At 42.4% G+C, this 23,390-nt stretch overlaps 1 protein-coding gene across 1 annotated transcript in view; it reads right to left on the bottom strand.

The window, feature by feature from the left end:
- The window catches only part of adamts17 (ADAM metallopeptidase with thrombospondin type 1 motif, 17), a gene marked incomplete in the record, with an annotated part of 108,412 nt that overhangs the window by 23,850 nt on the left and 61,172 nt on the right, over nucleotides 1-23,390 (bottom strand). The window contains 5 exon segments of the mRNA XM_005945713.3: nucleotides 5,200-5,320; nucleotides 10,521-10,648; nucleotides 13,692-13,858; nucleotides 14,568-14,713; nucleotides 14,862-14,963. Coding sequence (XP_005945775.2) covers nucleotides 5,200-5,320; nucleotides 10,521-10,648; nucleotides 13,692-13,858; nucleotides 14,568-14,713; nucleotides 14,862-14,963 — 664 coding nt within the window.

Below are 23,390 nucleotides of genomic sequence, written 5' to 3'. Positions count from 1 at the left end.
CAGAAACAAATCTGTCAGGATCAGCCTGATGTTATTTGTATCCAGCTGTAACTTTACTGTATAAAGAGCTCAACATCTCCAAAATGTCAGGAGTAGTTAGTCATTACAAAAGTGTTTGTGAACTAAAAATCAAGAATGTGGGATCTGTTTGTCCGTGATTTGAAGAGCCCAGCGCTGCTCCCGACGAAGGGAAAACCAACTGCAGGGAGACCTACCTCGGCACTTGTGCAGGTGAACCAAAGGGAAGATTTGCTTCACCATATTTTCTAGTCTTTGGCTTAGAATGAAGTTGGTTTGGAAACATATTCAGCGATGCTTCATCTCCTGCTTTGCGTTTGTGTGGGCGCCCCGTGCTAGCAGTGTCCAAGCGTTTTGTTTTTTTGTTGTTGTTTTTTTTCCCCTTTTCATACCGCACAATGGCTCTGCCCCCCCATAGGGGGCGGGCCCCACACTTTGGGAAGGTCTGCCCTAGACTGAGCTCCAACAGGAGATCAGTTTGAGAACAGAAAAAAAAACACCTCAGCACATGAATCATCACATCTCACAACATAGATGACATAAGCTTCGAAGGCGTTTGGGGGGGTGAGTGTAGGTCTGTGTCAGTGTACATGCGTGTGTGTGTCTGTGTGTTCCGTGTCAACTGAGAGAAAGTGTCCCTTCACCCAGTTAAGCAAAAGTCAACAATCTTCGATCAACGCGGACGGCCTTAAAGGAGGAACAAAGAGTTCTGACAACAATCCTGTTATCATGGAGATTTTTGTTGTTCCAGTCAGCTTAGACCTTGGCAGGCCTTCAGCTGGCGCCAGTGGGATAGCCGCATGAGTGAAGATGAATGATTTGGGTTTAGTGCAAACAACTGCATCCAATTTTTACAATTGGTCTAATGTCCGTCACTGGTCACCAATTCTCTCAATTCCCGTTGTTCTTCTCCAAGATGTTATCTATATTGCGTTCAAAACACAGTCTGAGTACTCACAGCCCTGCCAACCGTCTGTCATGTCGGCCAGCCTTGTGGGATTTTGAACGACTAAATTGATCTTTAAATAGACAACTCCGATGTAGACAGAAATAACCAGCCCATCCCTTTTTGCCCACTATTTATGCTTCTGATAGTTTTTCTGTCCTGCTTCTGTGTCTCTATCAGGCTATATCGAAGCTGTGGTGATCCCTGCAGGAGCTAGAAGGATCAGAGTAGTGGAGGACAAACCTTCACATAGTTTTTTGGGTAATGATGCTTGTGTTTTCTAGATGACTTTGTGGTTCTTCTCAACAATGCCGCTTACTTTTAGACACGCTGAGACATTAGATACCAGAAATTTCTCTTTCCAAAATAAAAGCTGTACTATACTCTTCTTCTGGGCTATATTCTCAGCAGCATATTAAACATATCAGGTCCCCATAAGGAGAATCATGTGCTAACGGCTGTCTAAATGACTCGGGTAAAGTTAGTAGCATGCTTGTTGTTTTTGTCTGCTTCCACTTGTCTTTGCACTAGGATGATGTCGGGTAAATGTGCAGTCATATTCGTTGTGTTCCCACTAGTGCTGTCAGCGTTAATCTCGTTGAAATGACGTTAACGCCACAACACGGCAAATCTCCGTTAACGAGCTACCGCGGATCGCCCCGTGCGTGGGGCTGGACGCGTCAACACGTTAACGAGCTAACTGCGCTAACGCACTAGTTCCCACCAATGTAATTGAGCATTGCGTGGCACATCCGACATACTGTTTTACTTTTGTCCATGACGCGCTTACCTTCAGGGTCATACTTCACATGAAAACCAAAATAGTTCCAAACGCCAGATCTGAATGAGGGTGGGGGAGGTTCAATTTCGGTAGCATTGAGGCAGTTGCCATGTTGCAACGAGCTTAGCTTCTGTCTTGCTAGCTTGCGCTGCGCTCAGTGGATCTGCGCTCGACAGTGCAGCCTAGGCGGAGTAGTCGAACGCAGATCCACTGAGCGCTCAACACAGACAGCATCGTCAGAAGGAAAGTTGATAAAATAAATTACAAATTTTGTATTGTTCGATACATATGCGTACCGAACCGAAAGCACTGTATCGAACGGTTCAATATCGATACGAGTATCGTTGCACCCCTAATATATATATATGCACGAGTGCAGATCCACTAGCGCTCAACACAGACAGCATCATCAGAAGGAAGAGCGCAGGGCAAGCTAGCGAGACAGAAGTTAAGCTCTCCTTGCAACATGGCAAATTGAACCTCCCCCACCCTCATTCAGTGCAAAGACAAGTGGAAGCAGACAAAAACAACAAGCACGCATGCTACAAACTTTACCCGAGTCATTTAGACAGCCGTTAGCACATGATTCTCCTTATGGGGACCTGATATGTTTAATATGCTGCTGAGAATATAGCCCAGAAGAAGCGATAGTATAGCTTTTATTTTGGAAAGAGCCATTTCTCTGTAATAAACTCTCTTTTCCAAAGATGAGTGATTCCTCAATCAGATACAGGGCTCGCAATATCGCTAGCCCGACGTCCGGGGCTAGCGATTTTTCCAGTCGGGCTACCAAAATCTATCTCTGCCCTGCCCGTCGGGCTATTGTAGGAAGGAAAAATATATGTCAATGCTTTTGCATTCTTTCAGAAATGTAGCTGGGTAATTATGTCATTGGCATCGGTGAGCCACTGTCAATATGTGACATATTGAAATCGCGTTTGAATTTGCGCTTGTTTTTTTGCTTTCACTTTGCAATCGTGCGAACTGTGTATAGAGAGCGACAGCACTGATCTGTGAGTGATGATAATTTGCGCACCAATTCCTCTGACATCGTCTTATTAATCGTTAGCTTACTATGCAAACATGACAAGTGAAATCTCCCGCAGCTTAAACATGTGAGAGGTTGATCGCGCAGAGAATCGCTGAGCTTATGTGAGTGTGTGTGTAAAAGCAGCAGGATATATATTTTAGTTCTGCTGAGCCAAATAAGACAGGTCAGGGTGAAGAAGTGACAGCCAAAGAAAAGCTTACCACAAAACGGAAAAGTTATGACAAATCAGACTATAAGGCAAAAAGAAAGTGCAGCTTTATGGTTTCATGGACAAAAGTAATTTCTGTGGCTGCAATATGACGAGCTAAATAACCAGGGCTGCACATAAGTGGTCCGCAGGTGCGCATTCGCTGTCAAAATAAAAAACACGCACAAGGGTTAGGGTTAAATTTAAAAACTGTACTTTTGAGTTAAAATATATATTTATAATTTTAATAAATGACAAATTAAAAAGGCATGAACATTTTTTTTGTATCGAAAAAATATCGAACCGTGACACCAAAGTATAACGAACCGAACCGTGAATTTTGTGTATCGTTGCACCCCAATAAAATATAATGTATATATATATATATATATATGTAGTATTTAGGGTACCACTTGGGAAGCGGGCAGGTGTGTTCACAGATGGATAAAACAGCAGCCATTGCATCTTGCTCATGTCCTAAGACGAAAAAGGAGGTGAGGCGGTTTTTGGGGCTGGCCGGTTACTACCGCCAGTTCGTGCCCATTTTGCAGAGGTGACCAGCCCCCTTGACAGACCTCAGTCGAAAGGGTGCCCTAGATCTGGTCCGGTGTAGGAAGCAGTGCCAGGCTCCATTTGTGCAGTGGAAGAAAGCTTAACGTCAGAGGGCTGGGGGCTATTTTGTCACAGGAGGTAACAGCTGGAAACTGTCAGAGTGGGATGCCGGGTACAGGACCATGGAAAAGGAGTGCTTGGCCATCCGGTGGGTGGTCGACTGCCTATGTTATTACCTCCTGGGCCACCGTTTCACCCTCTGATCACGCGCCACTGCAATGGCTCCACCGCATCAAGGATGCCAACACCCAGATCACACGGCAGTATCTGGCCCTCCAGCCTTTAAAGTTCAAAGTGACTTTACTGGAAGCAGGGGTGCAGATGATCCTGGCAGATTTCCACTCCCACTCTAGGGGGAGGTGGGCGCGGATGGGTCCCCGCCCTAAGTTGGGTGGTGGGGATGTGTAGCGGAGTGTGGTTGGTGGCTTCTATGCAGGGGAGGAGTGGAGCAGTGGGTTCAGGGTGTGGTGTCAAGGAAGGCTGGTTTTCGCAGCCGGTGAGCATCATCTAATCATGCATTCTGTATTTCAGAAGCAGCTGGACTGGAGAGGAGAGAGCTGCTGGAGCGGAGAGCCAGCTGCAGTGCTGCTGAGCATTGTGCACTGCAAAGTGCTGAAGCGCAGAGACCGCAGGTCATTTGGGTTACAGTTAGGTTTAGGATAAGGGCTAGGGTTAGGCATTCATTTTTGATGGTTAGGTTTAGGGTAAGCGGCTAAGGAAATCATTATGTCAATTAGATGTCCTCACTAAAATATAAAAAACAAGTGTATGTGTGTGGTTGTGTAGGTGTGTACGCAGATGCTTGAGGGGAGTGTTTAAATGTGTGGGGGTAAACACCAGGGGTGGGTTTTGATTATCGATTTATGGATATTGATCTCGATGTCCTGGACTGGAGATCCAGGACAGTAGATATAAAAATATAGATATGTACTGATAAGTGATCAGAATTATAATATTTCTGACTGTCTGAGGCAAAATTTACCTGATTCAAATCGAATCGAATCGAATCGAATCGTGGATCGAATCAATTCAGGACCTTGTGAATCGGAATTGAATCGATTCTAGAAATCAGTGATGATACCCAGCCCTAGTAAACACATGCGCATGCTTAGAATTTTACATCTAATAATCTCTCAACTATTAAAGTAACTGGTGAGCAGTAAATAAAAACCAGGGACAATTTTACTAACTAAAGAAAGGCACATTGGTCCATTAATGTAACCAAATAAACAATACATATTGAATACCAAAATGACTAAACTGACTAAAATTAACTTGCATCTCATTGTGTTGGAAAAGAAGCAAATGCAAAGACAGAAACATCCATCATGTCACGTTTATAAATGGGTGTGACTTTAAGTTGAAGGCCAATAAAATATACCATTGTAAAATTTTAATAAAACAGAAAACATTAGAATATGTTGGTTTCACCTGAAATATTTATTTAGGATCGCTTCTGGAAGAATCAATTTAAACAACCCATCAAACCACATCAAACCAGGAGTCAATGGCAAAGACTGGGTACTTGTTAAAAAAACGCAAAATGAACTACAAAAAAACATCTGAGCAGCATACTAGCTAGACGTGAAAAAATATATACCCACCCATTCCCCTAGTGTGGTTGAAGTCCCCTGTCACTATTTTACAGGACCGTCCATCTCCATTACAAACACCGCAGCGGTCCTCTTTAGCAGATGAGCCAATGATGCTGTCACAGCCGATTTTCTGTCCATAACAAAACAAAACCCAACTGTAAAATGGAGGAAGTACATTACAATTTACATCTTTGTATGCATATGTAAAATTATATCCTTAGGTCAACACACAGCAGTCGCCTAAAGGATTGTATATTACCTTGAGCATGGAATGAGTTTACCACAATATTAACAGATGAAATAAATGATATAATTAACCATAATTTAACAGTAAATAATTGAGGTCTTTTTATTGTTTTTATTGTTAGGACTGAAAAAGAACAGGAATTTCTTAGGTAAACAGAAACTGCAGCCCATTAAAAAAAAGATCAATATTAATTAATCTATTTCTTTGCCTCTCTGCTAGCATGCCATTACTCACATGCCAGGATTTAAAAAAATAAGCCTATGGCGTTATTTTTGTGCCACTATTCTGAGCGCACGTAAAAACTATTTGCAGGTGCAAGTGTTGCATTTTCAGGAGAAATTTATTTTGAGAGAAGAAAAGCTAAATTTGAGTGAACAAACTTCATTGCTGCCTGCAAAAAATGTATTTCAGTGTTTGCTGTTATCCACACAGACACAGCAGCCCCTCTCGCTCAGTTTTTGCATTTGCGCTCGCTCGCAACGTGTTGCTCACGCTCTCAACATTTCTGCCCGTGGACGTTCAACTCTTTCTGTACACCGTTATGTTTGTGCCACAAAACCAGCCAATCACAGACTTGGATGCAAAAAAATCTGATTGGTTGTTTTGGTCTCCAATCAGCTCGAAATGACGAAATGCAGCATCCCAGAATGCATTTCGTCCAACACTCAAACGAGGCAGTGGCGGAGGGACGCACAATGGCGGAGTTTGAAATATTACTCTTTCTGGATCACAAAATAAACTTTTTAAATATTTTCAGTCGAGAATGGTGCTGCGTAAACTTCAAATATCTGCTCGATTTATCAAGACATATTTGCAAAAGTGCTCTAACGTTTTCGGAGATGCCTGTTACCCACCAGACATCTCCGAAAGTGGTCAAGGCGCGGCTCCCGGCACATCGTTTTCACATATTTCACACATATTTTCACGGACCGGCCTTAACGTTTCGTGAATAAATACAACAAAATAGAATGATACGACCAAAACAAAAACTGTGGTATTTTGAAAATATAATAATCAACGCAAATTCACGGCGTAATTGTGTAACTTTATTAGAAGTGTCCTCCTGAAATGCGCCAACAACATTGAGAGTAACATCCTCCTCTCTCCCCCTTTGGTCGATATGGTAACGCCTAAATATTTATTTCAAAATAAGACACACAACTACAAAACAAATGTAAAGTACGTGAAAATTAGAGATGGACCGATCCGATATTACGTATCGGTGCGATACTGACCTAAATTACTGGATTGGATATCGGAGAGAAATAAAAAACGTTATCCGATCCGAAGTATCACAAAATCACCTCACAAAAGGCGCTACTTGGCCTAACCCAGCTCAGCGCATCAGAGCAGTATGTGATAGAGCTGCTGTTGTCTGCAAGAAATGTCAGTGGTCTGGTGGAGCATTTGGAGCCTTGCTACCTGCTTCCAAACCGCAGCATTTCATCTCAGAGAAAACTATCCCAGAGAAGTAAAACAAGTGTGTAAGTGCATCTCTGAATGTTTGCATAGTATTTCAATGTTTACCTTAACAACTGATATATGGAGCCACAACTGGACTGGCCATCGGAGTTTCATATTGAGGCGAAAAGGAAGCGATTTTTCCCGTACATCAGCTAGAATGAAAAAGGGCACAAAGCTGGAGTTATTCTGTCTTTGCTGCACAGCTGCCTCTTCTTCTCTCATTCCCTCCCCCTCCCTCCCTGTTGCTATTTCAATTATGAAACTGATCAATGATCAGCTGATTGGCTTTTCTGTCGCAAGTCCAGTCTTACTTATTTGTTTATCGCCCACTTCACGCCAGAAAGAGGAGACCAGCGGATAAACAACAGCAGCACGTTTGATCAGCTATTGTTAGAATTTATTTAATATTAATTTCTAGTATCAGCTGATGTTTGCTGGAGCCACAGCTGTAAAGCTGCTGGTCATGATGTCGGTTTGGATATGTGGTGAGAGGGAAACATGAAGATGAAACCAGGAGATGTCCTTACTGAATCATCAGAGCTGTGATGGAGAAACAGGTTTACCTTTTAGGTGACATGGATGAGTTGAAGTTATGAACTGTTTCTGAGAGACAAATAACACCTGGATCCTTTTCTAAGCAGCTGACAGCTGGTAACTGTGCAGGGGCGGGTCTAGCAAAGTGTTGCCAGGGGGGCATGTAGGGCATTAACAGGGAGAGGGGGGCACAAAGACATACTTTTCTTTTTTATTTCATTAAAAATGACTAACTTTTAATAAATAACAATTCTCTCTTAATCTTAACCAAAATAGTCATCTGATTAAATGTATAGAAGTTCATTACTGCATATAGTAACTGTTAAGTCTAATATACACTAAGCTATAGTACTTGTACCATCTGTGCAGTCTGCAGTTCTGTTGAAGAAAGATGTTGAGTCCATTTAAATATTGTAGAAAAATAATTGATTTCTGTGTATTTGTTTTACACATGCATTAAATTAAAGTTGATTATGTTGATTAAGCATTGTGAGGTAGAGGGTGGGGGGTGGTTCCCTAATATTGCTGATGGGAAGTGGTAATTAGGGCTAGGCCATATTATACCGTTCACGATAATACCGGTATAATGTTAGGCAACGATAGGAAAATGAAATATCGCGATAGAATGGGAGTAAAACGCGCATGCGCAGTGCCTTTGTTTTCATACGCACATGGCCGATTGTTGAGTGAAACAGATGAACCAGAATTGGTTTGTAAAAATGGTGCAACTTCAGTGATGTGGAACTGGTTTGGTGTTTGTCCGTCAGATACACAACAAAGCACATTTTTTTGCAGAACATGCAAGCGGCCGTCGTTATTGTCGTATTTGTCGGACTAAGATGCTCTTAAATCTGGGAGTAATCTGGGTCCTAAACTCCGTATGCTTCAGGTCAAACAACACTGCAGCATCACTGAGAGTTAAAAACTGTCTAAATTCTTTCATCTTTAATAAAACGATCAGCATTGCTGCTTTACCAGGTGTAACTATGAAGTTTAACTTCCAGGCATCCATGAAAACAAAAGTTATTACATTTAACGGAGTTAGAAGTTAGCAGGAAGCTAGCGGAAGTTAGCTCGCTAGTTTCGCTAGTTACCTAAGCATGATATAGCATGTTCTGACTGAGAGATTTCTGAAAAAATTCAAACGTACAGCTCTGCTATCACTTCCAACATAAATGAAGACAGGAAACTAAACAGCAGTGACGTTTGTAGGGTTACTGAAGTTGGGCTAGCTGGTATATAATGATGTGCTACGTGATCGCTAGCGACACAGCTATGTTAGCATAACATAAACAGTGAAGCTGGAGGACGAACACTAACACTTTTCCACTTATAAAAGTTAACGTAAGGTTCCTCATGGTTAGAGACAAATGCAATCGCATGGCAGGATGCTGTAAACGGACCAAACTTCAGTCAGGAGAACAACTGAGATAATCCATCCACAATACGAGGTTAGTCATTAATATACTGCAACAACATGGGAATAGAGCAGCTGCCAGAGAATTCAACATTAATGAATCAATGGTACAGAAGTGGAGGAAGCAAGAAGAATGAGTTAATAAAGTTTGATTTATCTGACTGCTTTGTTTCGCTTAATGTGCCTTATAATCCCGTGCACCTTATGGTCCGAAAAATACGTACTGCACACTGCAGTTTAATGTTGCAAAGCACCTCTTTTTAACTTCAGTGGATATTATACATGGTTATGCTCAGGATATGTCAGCCCATTTCTACTGGAAATGCCTTTTGGTTAAACTTTCAGCAAGGAATTTGCATTTGCACTGTTACATTTTTATAAAGCTTTAATGTACATAAAAACCAGCTTCTTGTTTAAGTGAAAATAAATGGAAGGTTGTCTTTTTGCGCTAGTAATGTTGTGGAGTTGTATTTTGTCTCGCATCAATTATATCGTCAGTTATATCGTTATCGCAAATTTTCAAATATATATCGTGATAAATATTTTTGGCCATATCGCCCTGCTCTAGTGGTAATCCTATTAGTTAGGCTGTTTAATATTTCTGCTAAGTGCTCTTTAAGAGACCAGAGTAGGGAGGATGGTGACAGGTAAGACTTAAAACGGTCCAGTTATGAAGCTGAACTTGAATCTCAGCCAAACCGATTTACTCATGAACAAATCAAACACTGAAATAAACCAAACATTAACATTTAGCAGTTATCTAAGTGACTTATATATCGTGTTTAACCCAAGTAGTGAAAGACCGCAGGGGGTTTGAAAATGATGTGCTGGGAGTCTGCGCCTTGACCACCCAAATAGCCAGGGCTGGACTGGGACAAAAAATCGTCCGACTACACCACCAGGTGTTACAGGAAAAACCATAAAGCCTTTGAACTAAAACAAACGCTGTTGTGACAGTGATGTACACTGTCTTGTTGGTATATATGTAGGATTTGTATACAGTGGATCACCTTCATGTTTCCAAACCAATATCATGACCAGCAGCTTTACAGCTGTGGCTCCAGCAAACATCAGCTGATACTACAAAGTGATATTAAATAAATTCTAACAGCTGCTCAAGCTTAAACGTGCTGCTGTTGTTTAGCGCGACATCCGCTGGTTTCCTCTTTTTGGCGCGAAGTGGGCGATCAACAAACGAGAGAAAAGCCGATCAGCTGATAGGAGAGGGAGAGAATGGGAGAAGAGGCAGCTGTGCAGCAAAGACAGAATAACTCCAGCTTTGTGTCTTTTTCCATTCTAGCTGAAGTACGGGACGAATCACGTTCCTTTTCACCTCAATACGGATGTGTTGTAATTTCTCCAGCCCAGAGTTGATCATGACCAATTGGCTAATCCACCACCTTTCATTCTTTATACCGTTACAAAAACAAACAAACAGAAATGAAAAATCACCATCGGCCCACCGGTATGCCCAATGGCCAGTCCAGCTATGCGCTCAGCTGGTGTAGTATGTCACAGTGACATCCCAAAGCTTTTTTTTTTGCTCGGGAATTACTGAATCTATCTAGAGCTGGGAGGTCCTCAGGAGACAGAAGTCACGAATGGAAAGAAGTCAAACTGTATGTGGTCTATTTCATCACATATGTGCAATATTGGATACATATGTACCTGACATCTTCCATTAACACACAGGTCCACCTCATACGGTCCACAGGGAGTCCCATCCATTACTCTGTCAGCCATCAGAACTGGGATGTCTCGGCCCACTGGGCTGCAGAACAACATGCATGGCTTATCTGCTCATAAACACACACAAAATCCAGTTGTAAGATGTATGCATGTATGACAGTCAAGTCTGATTTTGAGCCGGTGTTAATTCAAAATAATAGAAATATTAATGGCATGGTGAACTGGGTTCACAAACAATGACTTCTAAAAGTATTCAGTGACAGAGTCGTGTCAGCTTTTAATGTATTGCTGCCTGACAGGCTGAAGATCACAGGCATTGATTTCTGTTGATTACATTATGTACTATAGATGATGAATTACTCACAGAAATCTTTCTAGAATTTGTAGCTGCAGTTTTTATACTGATTGGTGAAACTCAGCCTGGTACCATCCAACCTAATTAGTTTCAATTGTTCTTTGTACGGTTTCTTTTTAGTACCACTTCATTTTCCAGCCATTTGTTTTCCCGATAAGTGTTGCTGCCATCAAATTAAAAGTAAGCTAATATTTTTCATGAAATAGTAAAATGTCTCACATATTTTCTGTGTTCTCTTGGGAATAAATTACATGTTTGCTCAATTTTATTGGCATTTTACACAGCCTCCTTTTTTTCTTTTGTGGAATTGGGGATGTACATTTCTACATTCAGTATAATTAAAAAAATACGGGCAGCTGCCAGTTCTATCCCTTAGCTGTCCAGTAGATACACTTATGGTATCAATTTAAAATTCCCTTCGCTTTGTTCTCAAGTTATCACATTCACAAGATTTTCAGCTAAGGGGTAAAAACTGTATTCAGTGTTATTCTGGAAAAATGAGTAATGTAGTTATTCAGAAAAAACATGACTGGAGGACTTTACCTAACAGTTCTGTGCATACAGTGTGAGCTTTTACTTTTTACACTCCAACTGGAGTGATTTAAGTGGTTTTTCTTACCTGTTCTGTACCTCTGGGATCCAATCACCCAGGGGTCTAGAGCAGGGGTCCCCGACTCCAGGCCCCGAGGGCCGGTGTCCTGCAGGTTTTAGATCTCATCCTGGGTCTACACACCTGAATCAAATGATTAGCTAATTAGCAGGCCTCTGGAGAACTTCAGGACATGTTGAGGAGCTAATTTAGCCATTTGAATCAGCTGTGATGGATCAAGGACACATCTAAAACCTGCAGGACACCGGCCCTCAAGGCCTGGAGTTGGGGACCCCTGCTCTAGAGGATGCTCTCACATTTAACTTATTTAATATATTTGTGCTGGCATCCAAATCAGTTGAGTTGATTGATTTGCCCCAATTCAAAACTACAATATTTTTAAACGAATGCCTCGTACACAGCAGTGTACCCATCCCAGACTCAGTACTGGCTTGTTAATGGCTAAAACTGTGGGAGCAGATATTGGGGTAAACAAAGCATAATCCAATATGATCCATTAACCTAACCACTCATGTTACTGACATTATGGATTAAGAGTTACATATGATATATGTCACGGTGCTCTGTGACCCACAGTTCTCTTTATGGTCTTGTGCTTATGTTATAGTTTCAGTCTTTAGGTTTCTGTCTCGGTGTTTTGCTGGGTCTCACTTGTTTCGTGGTCTCTGTGCTCCACGCTCTCCTCTGTCAGTCTCCATGTCACAGTGTCAAGTCCACGTCTTTGTGAATGTGTCATGATTCCTGTTTGATTTTGACACTTCCTGTGTTCAGTGTTTTCACTTTTGCTTCCTTGTCTTATTATATGTAATTAGTCCCAGCTGTTTTTCCCTCATTATCCTCTGTGTATTTATATAGCGCCAAATGACAACAACAATCACCTAAAGGACAACCTTTATAGTACTCTGACTGTTTGTCAGTCTGGCTACAGAGCTGAAGAGAAACCTGGGGTTGTTCTTATTTTCTTCAATCAGTGATGAATAGTAAGATGTTCTGGCTTTGCGGAGGGCTTTCTTATAAAGCAGCAAACTATTTCTCCAGGCTAAATGATGATCCTCTAAATTTGTGACACGCCATTTCCTCTCCAGATTACGAGTCATCTGCTTTAGGGTACGTGTTTGAGAATTATACCACGGAGTCAGGTACTTCTGATTAGAGGCCTTAGTTTTCACAGGAGCTACAGTATCCAGAGTCGTACGTAGTGAGGAGGTGAAATTATTAACAAGATAATCGACCTCTGTTGGAGCAGCGTTCAGATAGCTGCTCTGCTCTGTGTTGGTACAGGGCATTGAAGATGATAACAGTGGGTGGATTATATTCTTAAACTTAGTTACAGCGCTTTCAGAAAGATCTGCTGTGATGAAGCCTACTCCTCCTGATGAATGTTATCAGGAAATGATCAGACAGGAGAGGGTTTTCGGGAAACACTGTTAAGTGTGTGATTAAATTGGTGGGTGGGTTCTTTTACATTTTGAGAGAAACCAAATGAGTCTATTAACGAATGCCGTGCTGAGGCTGTCATTTTTAGCATTATTTCAACGAGAACTAAATCAGATAAAAAGTCTGAGAAATCAGACAGAAACTCTGTGTAAGGCCCAGGTGGACGATAGATGACCACAAATAAGATTGGTTTTTGAGTTTTCCAGCTGTGGTGGACGAGGCCAAGCATTAGCCGCAGGGGTCCAGAGAGGCGTCAGCCACGTCTGGACCCCAGAGTTCTTGAATCCATTCAGCCTGTTCAGTCGTCTGTCTACGCTTGAAGCTCAGCCGGGCAGTCTTAGCCTCCTGTCTCCACTGAGAGCTCAGGCAAGCCAACCCAGCCTCCTCCGTTGTCTGCTGGGGAATCGGGCGAGCTTATCCAGCCAGCTACTTACTCGGCATTGCTGTCCGAGCCTGAGAAGTGTCCTGAGTGGACTGTGTGCACTGCGCAGCTCCAACCAGCTCTGTCTGTGCCAGAGGCCTCCACACCGTCTGGTTCTGATTCAGCTCCGCTCGCACCACACATGACAATATATGATTTGAAAAGCATTGCCATAGTTTTGAAACTGACATCTGATGCCCAGACATGCTTCCAGACAAATTTATAAACTGCCGATGTGCTTCAGAGTTTTACAAACACACTATTGAAAGGCACTGATTGTAATGAGTTCAGAGGGTACTGTGCAGTACGACGTTCTATGGAACTCACCGTCATTAACAATAGCAGTCAGCATGCCGCCCTTCTTGTTGGCTTGTTGGTTATAGGATAGACACTGCAAATCTCTGAAGCTGGGTGACCCCTTGGGACAGGGAGGGGCTTCACAGGCCTTGTGTTCCACACTGGCCTGTGGGCAGTGTCGCCCACCTGGACCAGGTCTGTGCCCACACACACGCACACAAACACATACAGTGTGAACACTTAGTTTAGAAAACAAGAAGACTGGAGCGTTAGTATTAAAGTAACACATGTAAGCATTACATACATTTCATAATGCCTGTAAGGACCTTTTTAGTACTAAAAGCAGTATTTATTTAAACCTTATTCAGTAGATTAATACGTGCAAAGTGCCTTAAACCTCATACTTCTTTTTAATAGCCAGCAAGGGGACACCTCTTCTGATTGCAAAAAGACCCTTGCTATGTGACCACACTTTATATTAGCTTGTGGTCTTAATCAGCAGCTGCAGTGTTTCTGTTTCACAGTCGGCATATGTAATATATAAATGAATACATTTTTCAGAAATTGGACATTTCGGTGCTATAAATCCTTTGTAGACTGATCTCATGAAATATTCTAATCATTTGGCATACTTACCTTTGAATTGTTGTGGGATAAAAGCCACCATCAAAATTAAAATGAAAAAAAAAAATCTCGAGATATGTTAAAGTTTACCTTTGAGATTCATTTACAAAAGAAAAGTTTTTGCAATATTTTAATTTTTCAGTTATATTAACTTCAAATACTTGTGATGTTAATGAGACCAAATTTGAAATCATAACAAAATGCCCCCTCTTTGCTTTCTGGTCTCAGGTAGGCGAATGTGTAACATTAGTAAGCAAATACACAGACAAACTGGTGACGTACGGAGGGTTGTCACATTTCCTCTGTCTGAACTGGACTCCAGTACCACAGGTCCTGCTGCACAAGCTCCACTGGCTCCATGGACTCCAGTCACCATCCACATGCTGAGGGATGGGAGTCTTACTGACACATTCGCCTGCCCTGCACCACTGACAAAAACATATTGAGATGTTTTCACAAATACTTTATTCGTAATTTATTCAAGCTAACACGCAATATAAGCTACTGGCCTGAACGACCTGTAGCTCTGAGGATTGGTGAATGGATGCAGATTGTTTTTGAGCAAAACAGTCCTACCTTGTCTGCCCCACACTCCGTTCCGTCCAGGGGAGGATCCAGTTTAGTCTTGCAGGATGTCTCTCCCTCTATTAAGCACCACAGCCCAGCACACATGAGGTGCTGAGACATAAAGATGATAACATGAATTCCCACATAAATGCCGGTGTTAACATAATATGTTCAATGTTTCGATTAATTTACCACCAAACTCTTTCAAAACATATTGTTTCTTTTCTCTTGTCATTTTAGTCAGTAAAGTAAACACAAAACTTCTTGTTAACATCCCACAATAAAAACAAAGCATATGAGCATCTACTGCCGATGACAAGATAATAAATATATTAGACAGAAAAACGAAAAGGAAAAAGGGACCTGCCTCCCCCACAACTCGAGCTTGAACACATGCACTTCATCCCCAGCGGGTGAGAGGAAGATTTTTATACATACAGTATTTTTAAACCATTAATTTTGTTAATTTCTTCCAATGAAAACAAATGGTTTTGTGGAATTGTTAGACCCTTACTTTTCATATTAAAAATGCTATCAGCTGGTCACAGGCAGAAATATTTGAAGGACATTATTGAAAAAGTTTGAGAAACAATATCCTAGTGGTCGGTGTGCATATCTCTAACCACCAAATCATGTAAATATACTACACTGTCCATCAACCCACCAATATGGTGCTGAAAGATGGCTTTTGCATTCCTCAAACCAAATGCCATCACATTCTAGGAATACAACCAAGATCAAGTAATAAAAGCTGTCACTTCATGTGCTCTTTTTGACAATGCACCTGTCAGTAACATTTTCTGATCAAACCACAATAAAACCTTTCCTCTTTCACTCTTTTGCACCAACAACCATGGAGCATGTACTCTACCTCAGCTTCTAGACATTTATGGTTCCAAAGACAAACTAAAAATGCTGGAAAATAGGCTGTGCATCCCCTACATCAAGGTCATGCTCCACTCAATCTGTGCAAGAAAGCACATCACCTAGCAAACACAGATACTGTATTTCAAAATGAGTTTACAAGCCTGAGCTTCAGGCAAATGGTCCGGATTCCACTAGCTACCAAAAGGGGACTGACAACTGTATCTCCTCCTTGACAAATAGGAGAAGACATGACAAGGTTTTAACAAATTAACATGAAATAACTTCACCGGCTTCTGATGACCAGGAGCTGAAATCACATAGTTCTTGGCCTATAATGGTGAACTCACCAGTGGAGAAAGAGCCAAGGACTAAACTCACACAACTTAGCGCAGCGATCATATCTCTCTTTTATTTTAGCCTGTGATGCAACCAATGTCTCCCTTGCCAGCTCACCTGCAACAAATAAATTGTTGCCTGAACCCATTCACATAGTCATTTAAATTTGTTGGAGTCTCTGTGGCCACCCATCCTTAAACACAGATAGTGGACATCTAAAAATATATATAATATGAAAACACTTGAACTCAGTGCATGATAAGGAGATGACTTTTGCCTATCCCCCAGCAATTTTAAAACTTGGGCCAACAAGTGAGAAAAAACAAATGTGTGACACAGTGTGTGTAACTTTAGGGTAAGTTTATATTAGTGCTGTCAGCAACGCGTTAGCGCGGTTAGCTTGTTAATGCGTTAGCACTGTGCAGCCCCTCGCATGGGGCGATCCGCGTTAACAAGCTAACGGAAATTTGCCGCATTAATGCGGTTATGGTGTTAACTTCATTTTACCGAGATTAAGGCTGTCAGCACTAGTTTATATACTTCAATCTGTTGTTTTTTATGGTTTTGGTTCTCTTTGTTGTTTTCTGCTTGTGTTATATTTATAGTTCCAAGTCTTTAGGGTTCTGTCTCTGTGCCCTACCTGTGTTCCATGTTTTTTGTTTAAGGACTCTTGTCTCAGAGGTCTGCGCGCCTACCAGATCACATCCTGCATGTCCACGTCCTGCACATCCTGCTCAGCCATCAACCAAACCACACTGTCACCGGTCACCTTTCAGGCCCCCTCCGGTTCCCTGCTTCCCTTTTCTCCCTCGTCAGGATCCTGGAGGGTCTCTTCTTTGTCACCGCCATTGTCCTCCAGATCCATTGGCCGAGGATTATCGCCATCATGGGTGAACCTCCAGATCTGCTCCGCAGTCGCTGCCACTTCCCACAGCGGTCGGCCTCCAGAATTGATTCATCACCACCGCTTCCAACGTGGCCGGCCTCCTGAACGGATTCGTTGCTGTTGTTGCCCACTCGGTTGGCCTCCTTAACTGTCTCCTTGCTGCTGCTTCCCACGTGGCCGGCCTCCTGAATTGTCTCGTTGTTGCCGCTCCCTAACGTGGACAGCCTCCAGAGCTGTTATCGCTGACGCTTCCCACACAAGTGACCCACCGAAATGTTTTCTTTGTTTGTTTTTCTTGTTGTGGACTCGGTTTTTGGTTCCTGTTAAATAGTCTGTATTTACATTCATGAAGGCAACTTGAATTGACCGGAAAAAGATGTTTCTTTTCACCACTGTAGCCTAGCTGTCAAACAATCAGATCTCTGTTGAGCAAAGCATTCATTGAAACTTAACTGCTAATGACTTTATAAATTTCTTCACAAATATAATGTTAACCATCATCATAATCCTCTCACAGACATATCACTGCATACAGCTACTTTCAGTAGAGCTGATTTATTTAGACTCTTTTTCTCCAACTGATCTCTGTCAGTTAAGTTTAGATCAATGTGTCTCCTAGCACCTCCATTCCTACAAGACTGTTCAAGTCCTATCATTAATTAAGGGTTTGGGATTAATTATGATTAATCTATCTCTATTAATAGCCTATATACCACAGACTTTTATGGTGGCAGTAATTAAACCACTAATTTAAAAAAAAAATCATCAAGACAACTCACCCATCACTGGGGTGAGGTTACTGAGGTAGTTACACAAATCCTCGGTGGCCGTGTCCCTTGGGTGAATGAGGTTCACCCATAGTTCCTAAAGGCTCTGGATGTTGAAGGGCTGATCTGTGAAGGTCCCTCTGGATTGGCAGTCTTAGGTGATGGTTCCCCTGGTTAAGAAGTGGGACCAGAGGGTGTGCACCAGCTATAGGGGAATTGCACTCTTCAGCCTCCCTAGGAAGGTCTAAGCTAGGATGCTGGAAAGGAGGTTTTTGTCCTGGTCATGGAAAACTGAACCAGTCTAAAAGTGTTTTGAGGACTTGGATAAGGTGCTTCGGGAATCTCTAGGCATAGTCAAGCGGCAGATTGCTTCCACATGGGTGGTTTCAAAATCTTGTCTCTGCTTTTTTGCAGATGATGTTGGCTTCATTAGGTGGTGACCTCCAGGTCACACTGGAGTGGTTCAGCGCTGAGTGTGAAGCAACATGAATGAGAATAAGCACCTCTAAATTTGAGGCCATGGTCCTCAGTCACAAAAGGGAGGAGTACTCACTTCAGGTCAGGGGTGTGTTGCTGCCCCAGCTGGAAGAGTTTAGGAATGTAGGGGACTTCGTGAGTGAGGGGAGAGGGAAGCGAGAGATTGACATATGGTTTGGTGCTGTGGCTGCAATGATCTGGACGCTGTACATGTCTATTGTGGTGAAGAGATAACTCAGTGTAAAAGCGAAGCTCTCAATTTGCTGGTCGATCCATGTCCCTATAGAGATTGTAGACACAAGTGGCTGGCCTCTCCCCTAGAGGTAGGGTGAGGAGTTCAGGCATTCAGGGTTCAGAGTAAAGCAGCTACTCCTCGACACCAAAAGGAGACAGTTGAGGTAGTATGGGTATGATGAGGATGCCTCCTGTTCCTGGGCGCCTCTTGGATGAGGTGTTACAGGCATGTCCTACTGGGAGGAGTCCCCAAGGAAGTGCCAGGACATGTTGGAGAGATTATATCTCTCGGTTGACCTGGGAACGCCTCTGTGCTCCCCCTTGGTAAGCCAAGAAGGTGGCTGGGGAGAAGGAGGTATGGGACTCTCTACTTAGACTGCTGCTCCTGTGAACACGCCCCTGATAAGGGGGAAAAGATGGATATATGGATGGATAGATAGATGAGTATGCTATAGGGATTTAAGGCAAAGCAATGCAGTGGTTTGAATCAGATATATCTAACTGACTCCAATTTGTTCATGTAAATGGGGAGTCTCTACAGTTATGAAGTTTGACAAGGACCAATGCAGTTTACATTATACCTGCTTCCTTTAGGCAGCATTATTAGGCCTTATCTATTCATAAAGCCAAATGACACATACCAATTAGTTAATCTGCAGGAATGTCTTGATGACACAAAGACATGGATCTTCTCTAATTTTCTGCTTCTAAATTCAGATAAAACTGAGATCAATATACTCGGCCGCAGCTTAGAGTATCTAACCAGACTCTTACTCTGGATGGTATGATCTTGGCCTCCAGAAACACTGTGAGGAATCTTGGAGATATTTTTGACAAGGACATGTCCTTCAATGTGCATATTAAAAAATATGCATGACTGCATTCTTGCATATCTCTAAAAAAACAAAACATCCTGTCTCACAGTAATGCTGAAAACCTAGTCCATGCATTTAGTACTTCTAGGTTATCAGGCTGTCCAAAAACCTCACGGATAGAAAAAGCGCCGCATGTTTCTCCCATATTGTCTTCTCTTCACTAGCTCCCTGTTAAATCCAGAAGCAAATTTACAATCCTTCTTCTCACATACAAGGTTGTGATTAATCAGCCCTCATCTTATCTTAAAGACCTCATAGAACCAACAAAGAACATTGCTCTCAGACTGTGGACTTGTGATTACTAGTATATTTAAAAGTAGAATGGGAGGCAGAGCCTTTAGCTTTCAGGGCCCTCTTCTGTGGAACCAGGTCCCTGTTTGGCTTTGGGAAACACACCCTCTCTACTTTTAGGGTTGAAACTTTCCTTTTTGAGAAAGCGTATATAGTTAGGGTCGCTCAGGTAATCCCGAATCCTCCTTTTATAACACAGCAATAGGCTTAGGCTGCTGGAGCTTCCCATGATGCACTGAGTGTTTCTTCTTCACTAACCTCTTTTCACTCATGATGTGCTTATACACCAGTGTGCATTTAGGCACTGGTTATTATTCATCCCTAGCTCCAGGCACAGACCTTCCGTGAGCCTGGTTCTCCTGGACATCGACTGGGGCCATTGTGACTCAAGAGTTGGGAGTTCGCCTTGTAATCGGAAGGTTGCCGGTTCGAGCCCCGGCTTGGACAGTCTCGGTCGTTGTGTCCTTGGGCAAGACACTTCACCCGTTGCCTACTGGTGGTGGTCAGAGGGCCCGGTGGCGCCAGTGTCCGGCAGCCTCGCCTCTGTCAGTGCGCCCCAGGGTGGCTGTGGCTACAATGTAGCTGCCATCACCAGTGTGTGAATGTGTGTGTGAATGGGTGGATGACTGGATGTGTAAAGCGCTTTGGGGTCCTTAGGGACTAGTAAAGCGCTATATAAATACAGGCCATTTACCATTTAATGGGAGAAACGTTTCGTCACTCATCCAAGTCTTCATCTCAGCTTCAGTCTCAGCTGCCTGCAGGTTTCCCCATCCTTATAAGCAGCACCTTTGCACAATGACTGAAACTAGCAGCACTGAATGAACAATGGGTTGCAAGGTCAGTTCCTTGATCATTAATATGTAAACTGTCAAGACCATATAACTAATAAGTTATAGTTATTAGTTACTTCTTCAAAAAAGTAACTAAGTTAGTAATTGAGTTACAATATTATAAAAGTAACTAATTACTAGGAAAAGCAACTGTTGCGTAATCCATCCATTCGCTTCCGCTTATCCTTTTCAGGGTCGCGGGGGGCGCTGGAGCCTATCCCAGCTGTCATAGGGCGAGAGGCGGGGTACACCCTGGACAGGTCGCCAGTCTGTCGCAGGGCTAACACACAGAGACAGACAACCATTCGCACTCACATTCACACCTAGTGGCAATTTGGATTATCCAATTAACCTATCCCCACAAGCTGCATGTCTTTGGACGGTGGGAGGAAGCCGGAGTACCCGGAGGGAACCCACGCAAACACGGGGAGAACATGCAAACTCCACACAGAAAGACCCCGGCCTGATGGTGGAATTGAACTCAGGACCTTCTTGCTGTGCGGCAACAGTGCGAACCACCATGGGTTTGCCCACCCTGCAAAGGTGACGGGGCCCTGTCCGGCAAACACGGTTTCTCGAACTGTTGCGTTATGTTTAACGCAAATGTTTAACCCTCTGGGGTCCAGGGTATAGCTAGGGATGGGTATCGTTTAGGTTTTATCCGATACCAGTACCAAACCGGTACTTTTGAAACGGTGCCGGTGCTTAAACGGTGCTCGAACCGGTGCTTAAAGAATGGAGAACACAAACTTTGTCCAAAAACCTCTCATGTTCAGCTGTTTTCCACTTTTTCTTTGGTCATTTTAGCCTTTTTGGCCAGGGTGAAGGGAGCATCTGCCATCAAACAAGAAGACAGCCGCATGTAGCTATGATGGTGTTTGCTAGTTCACCTTACATGCATTAATGTAATAACGTGGTTAGCCTACTCAACGTAAATTACACACGAACAACATTAAGCTACTCACGCAGAGAAGAACGGCTGCTGCTGCATCATCATCCTCATCATTTCTGCTACACTGGCAGGGCTAGGGGCCAGGACTCTCCTCTTCGGGTTCTTGGGGGATGTTGCTAACTCCGGGTCTGATAACAGGCACCACACCCGCAGTAGATGTGCTCGGTGTGAGGTCTCGCAGCAAGCTATCAAATACGGCGCATTTCTCGGCTTTTAAAAAACGCTATGCGTCGCCAGGTGTTTCATCAGATTCGAGGTGTTACCTCCTTTGACAGTATCACAGTATCAGCTTAAAGCACTTGTTGCTGCTGAGTTTGCATCTTTTGCTGTGAAGTACAGCCAGACTTTTGACCGCTTCGCCTTGGGCATTTTTAATCTGTAGCTCTGCTCTAAAAGAACGTACGTACCTGGCCCCGCCTACTATCCTCGGAAACGTAAAATGATTGGCTAGAATCTAAAGTGTATCACAGCTCAGGAAAAAAGCACCGAAATGTGCGCTACTTTTCGGTCTGGTTACTACCGTTTATGTCAGATACCATCCGGTATAACTGGCAGTTTTTGACTATTTTGGTTTGACCTCTACATTTTGCCTTTAAAAACTTGCCTTGCGTGGTATCAACCTCACATGTCTGAATTTACAGTTATTTATTCATTTTGACATACTGTCTTAACACAACTGATCTAAAATCAGACAAAAAAAACATCAAATCCGAGTAGAAGAAAGTTAGATTTTTTACCGTAACAACCACAAACATGTTTAACAAATCATCTTCTTAACTTGAAATGCAGATATAAATTGTAAATTTTAAAACAAGTTTTGCAAACAACAAAGTTATATTCTGCTATTCACCTAAAAATGCAGCCAAGGCGTTTTTAAAAATAACCATTTCAAACTATTTACAGAACAATCAGGTGTTTTGCATAAAACGATTTGTGCCACTTCAAAAAATAATTTCTTTCCACTATAAGATAATGGACCAGATCACAAGCCTGATATCTGCAGGTCTGAAAACAGGTGTATCACTCCTTCTGTTTTTCCACCTGGAGTGCAGTCTGCCTTTGGTGGCTTTTTGGCAGCAACTGTGAAATTCAGCAGTCGCCTCATTGTTCTGACACACATAACAAAACTATCTACTACACAACACACTTACTACACTCCAAACACACGAAACGTCACAAATCTCTAAAATCTCAAAACTCTCTCTTTCTCTCTCTTGCTGCCGTCACTCCTAAAATCTCCCCCTCTTCCTAAACAACCAAATGGCAAGTTGCCATATAATTTTTTGATTGGTCAACATGGTACATTTTTCCACCAATAGGAAAGGGGTTTTTTTTCTTTTGTTTTTTTTTTCTTGCTACAAGCAGAGAGTGCTTGGAAGCACTTTCCTTAGAAAACACAGTTTTTAACGTTTCTTCCTGCAGTAAACATAACGATAATATTCAGGAAATAACATTGCATATATTTTTTTTATCATTACTCTGGTTTTACGTGGCCTATCAACACGATTTAAAAACTGGTATGTAGTTTGAAGTCTGCACTTTTAACACAGAGACTCAGGGTTGACTTGGGTTGACTTAGCATCTTGTTGCTATGTCATCTTAAATTGATAATGTGGTTGGTTTCAAGTCTAAAGAAGACAAGTTAAATATATGAGGTGTGCTCAAAATGTTGCAGAACTTAATTCATACAGAGGAGAAACATAACTATGTTTCGCTATCCTCTTTGGTTTTGTCTTTCTGTACACCTCTGGACCACCTACTGTGCAGTTTCTCTTAGATCACTCCCCAAACCTTCTGTTTTTCTCATTTTATGAATGCTCATATGCTGTTCTGTCATGGATCTGAAATTTTCCATTAACTTCTATGTCAAACTGAGGATCACCACTGATTATGACAGTTAGTTCTCCTGCTATAACTCATACACAAAATCAAAAATTTCACTGTAAGAGAATGCTGCATCCAAGCACAAAGAAAACTCCCCTGGTTAACTTACCGTAAATGTCGGGCTATAAGCCGCTAC

This window comes from Haplochromis burtoni, unplaced genomic scaffold (assembly GCF_018398535.1).
Source record: "Haplochromis burtoni strain Fernald_Lab_line unplaced genomic scaffold, NCSU_Asbu1 Contig_450, whole genome shotgun sequence".
Lineage (NCBI taxonomy): Eukaryota > Metazoa > Chordata > Actinopteri > Cichliformes > Cichlidae > Haplochromis > Haplochromis burtoni.
Note: the sequence above shows the minus strand (reverse complement) of the source record. Positions and strands in the feature narration are given on the sequence as shown.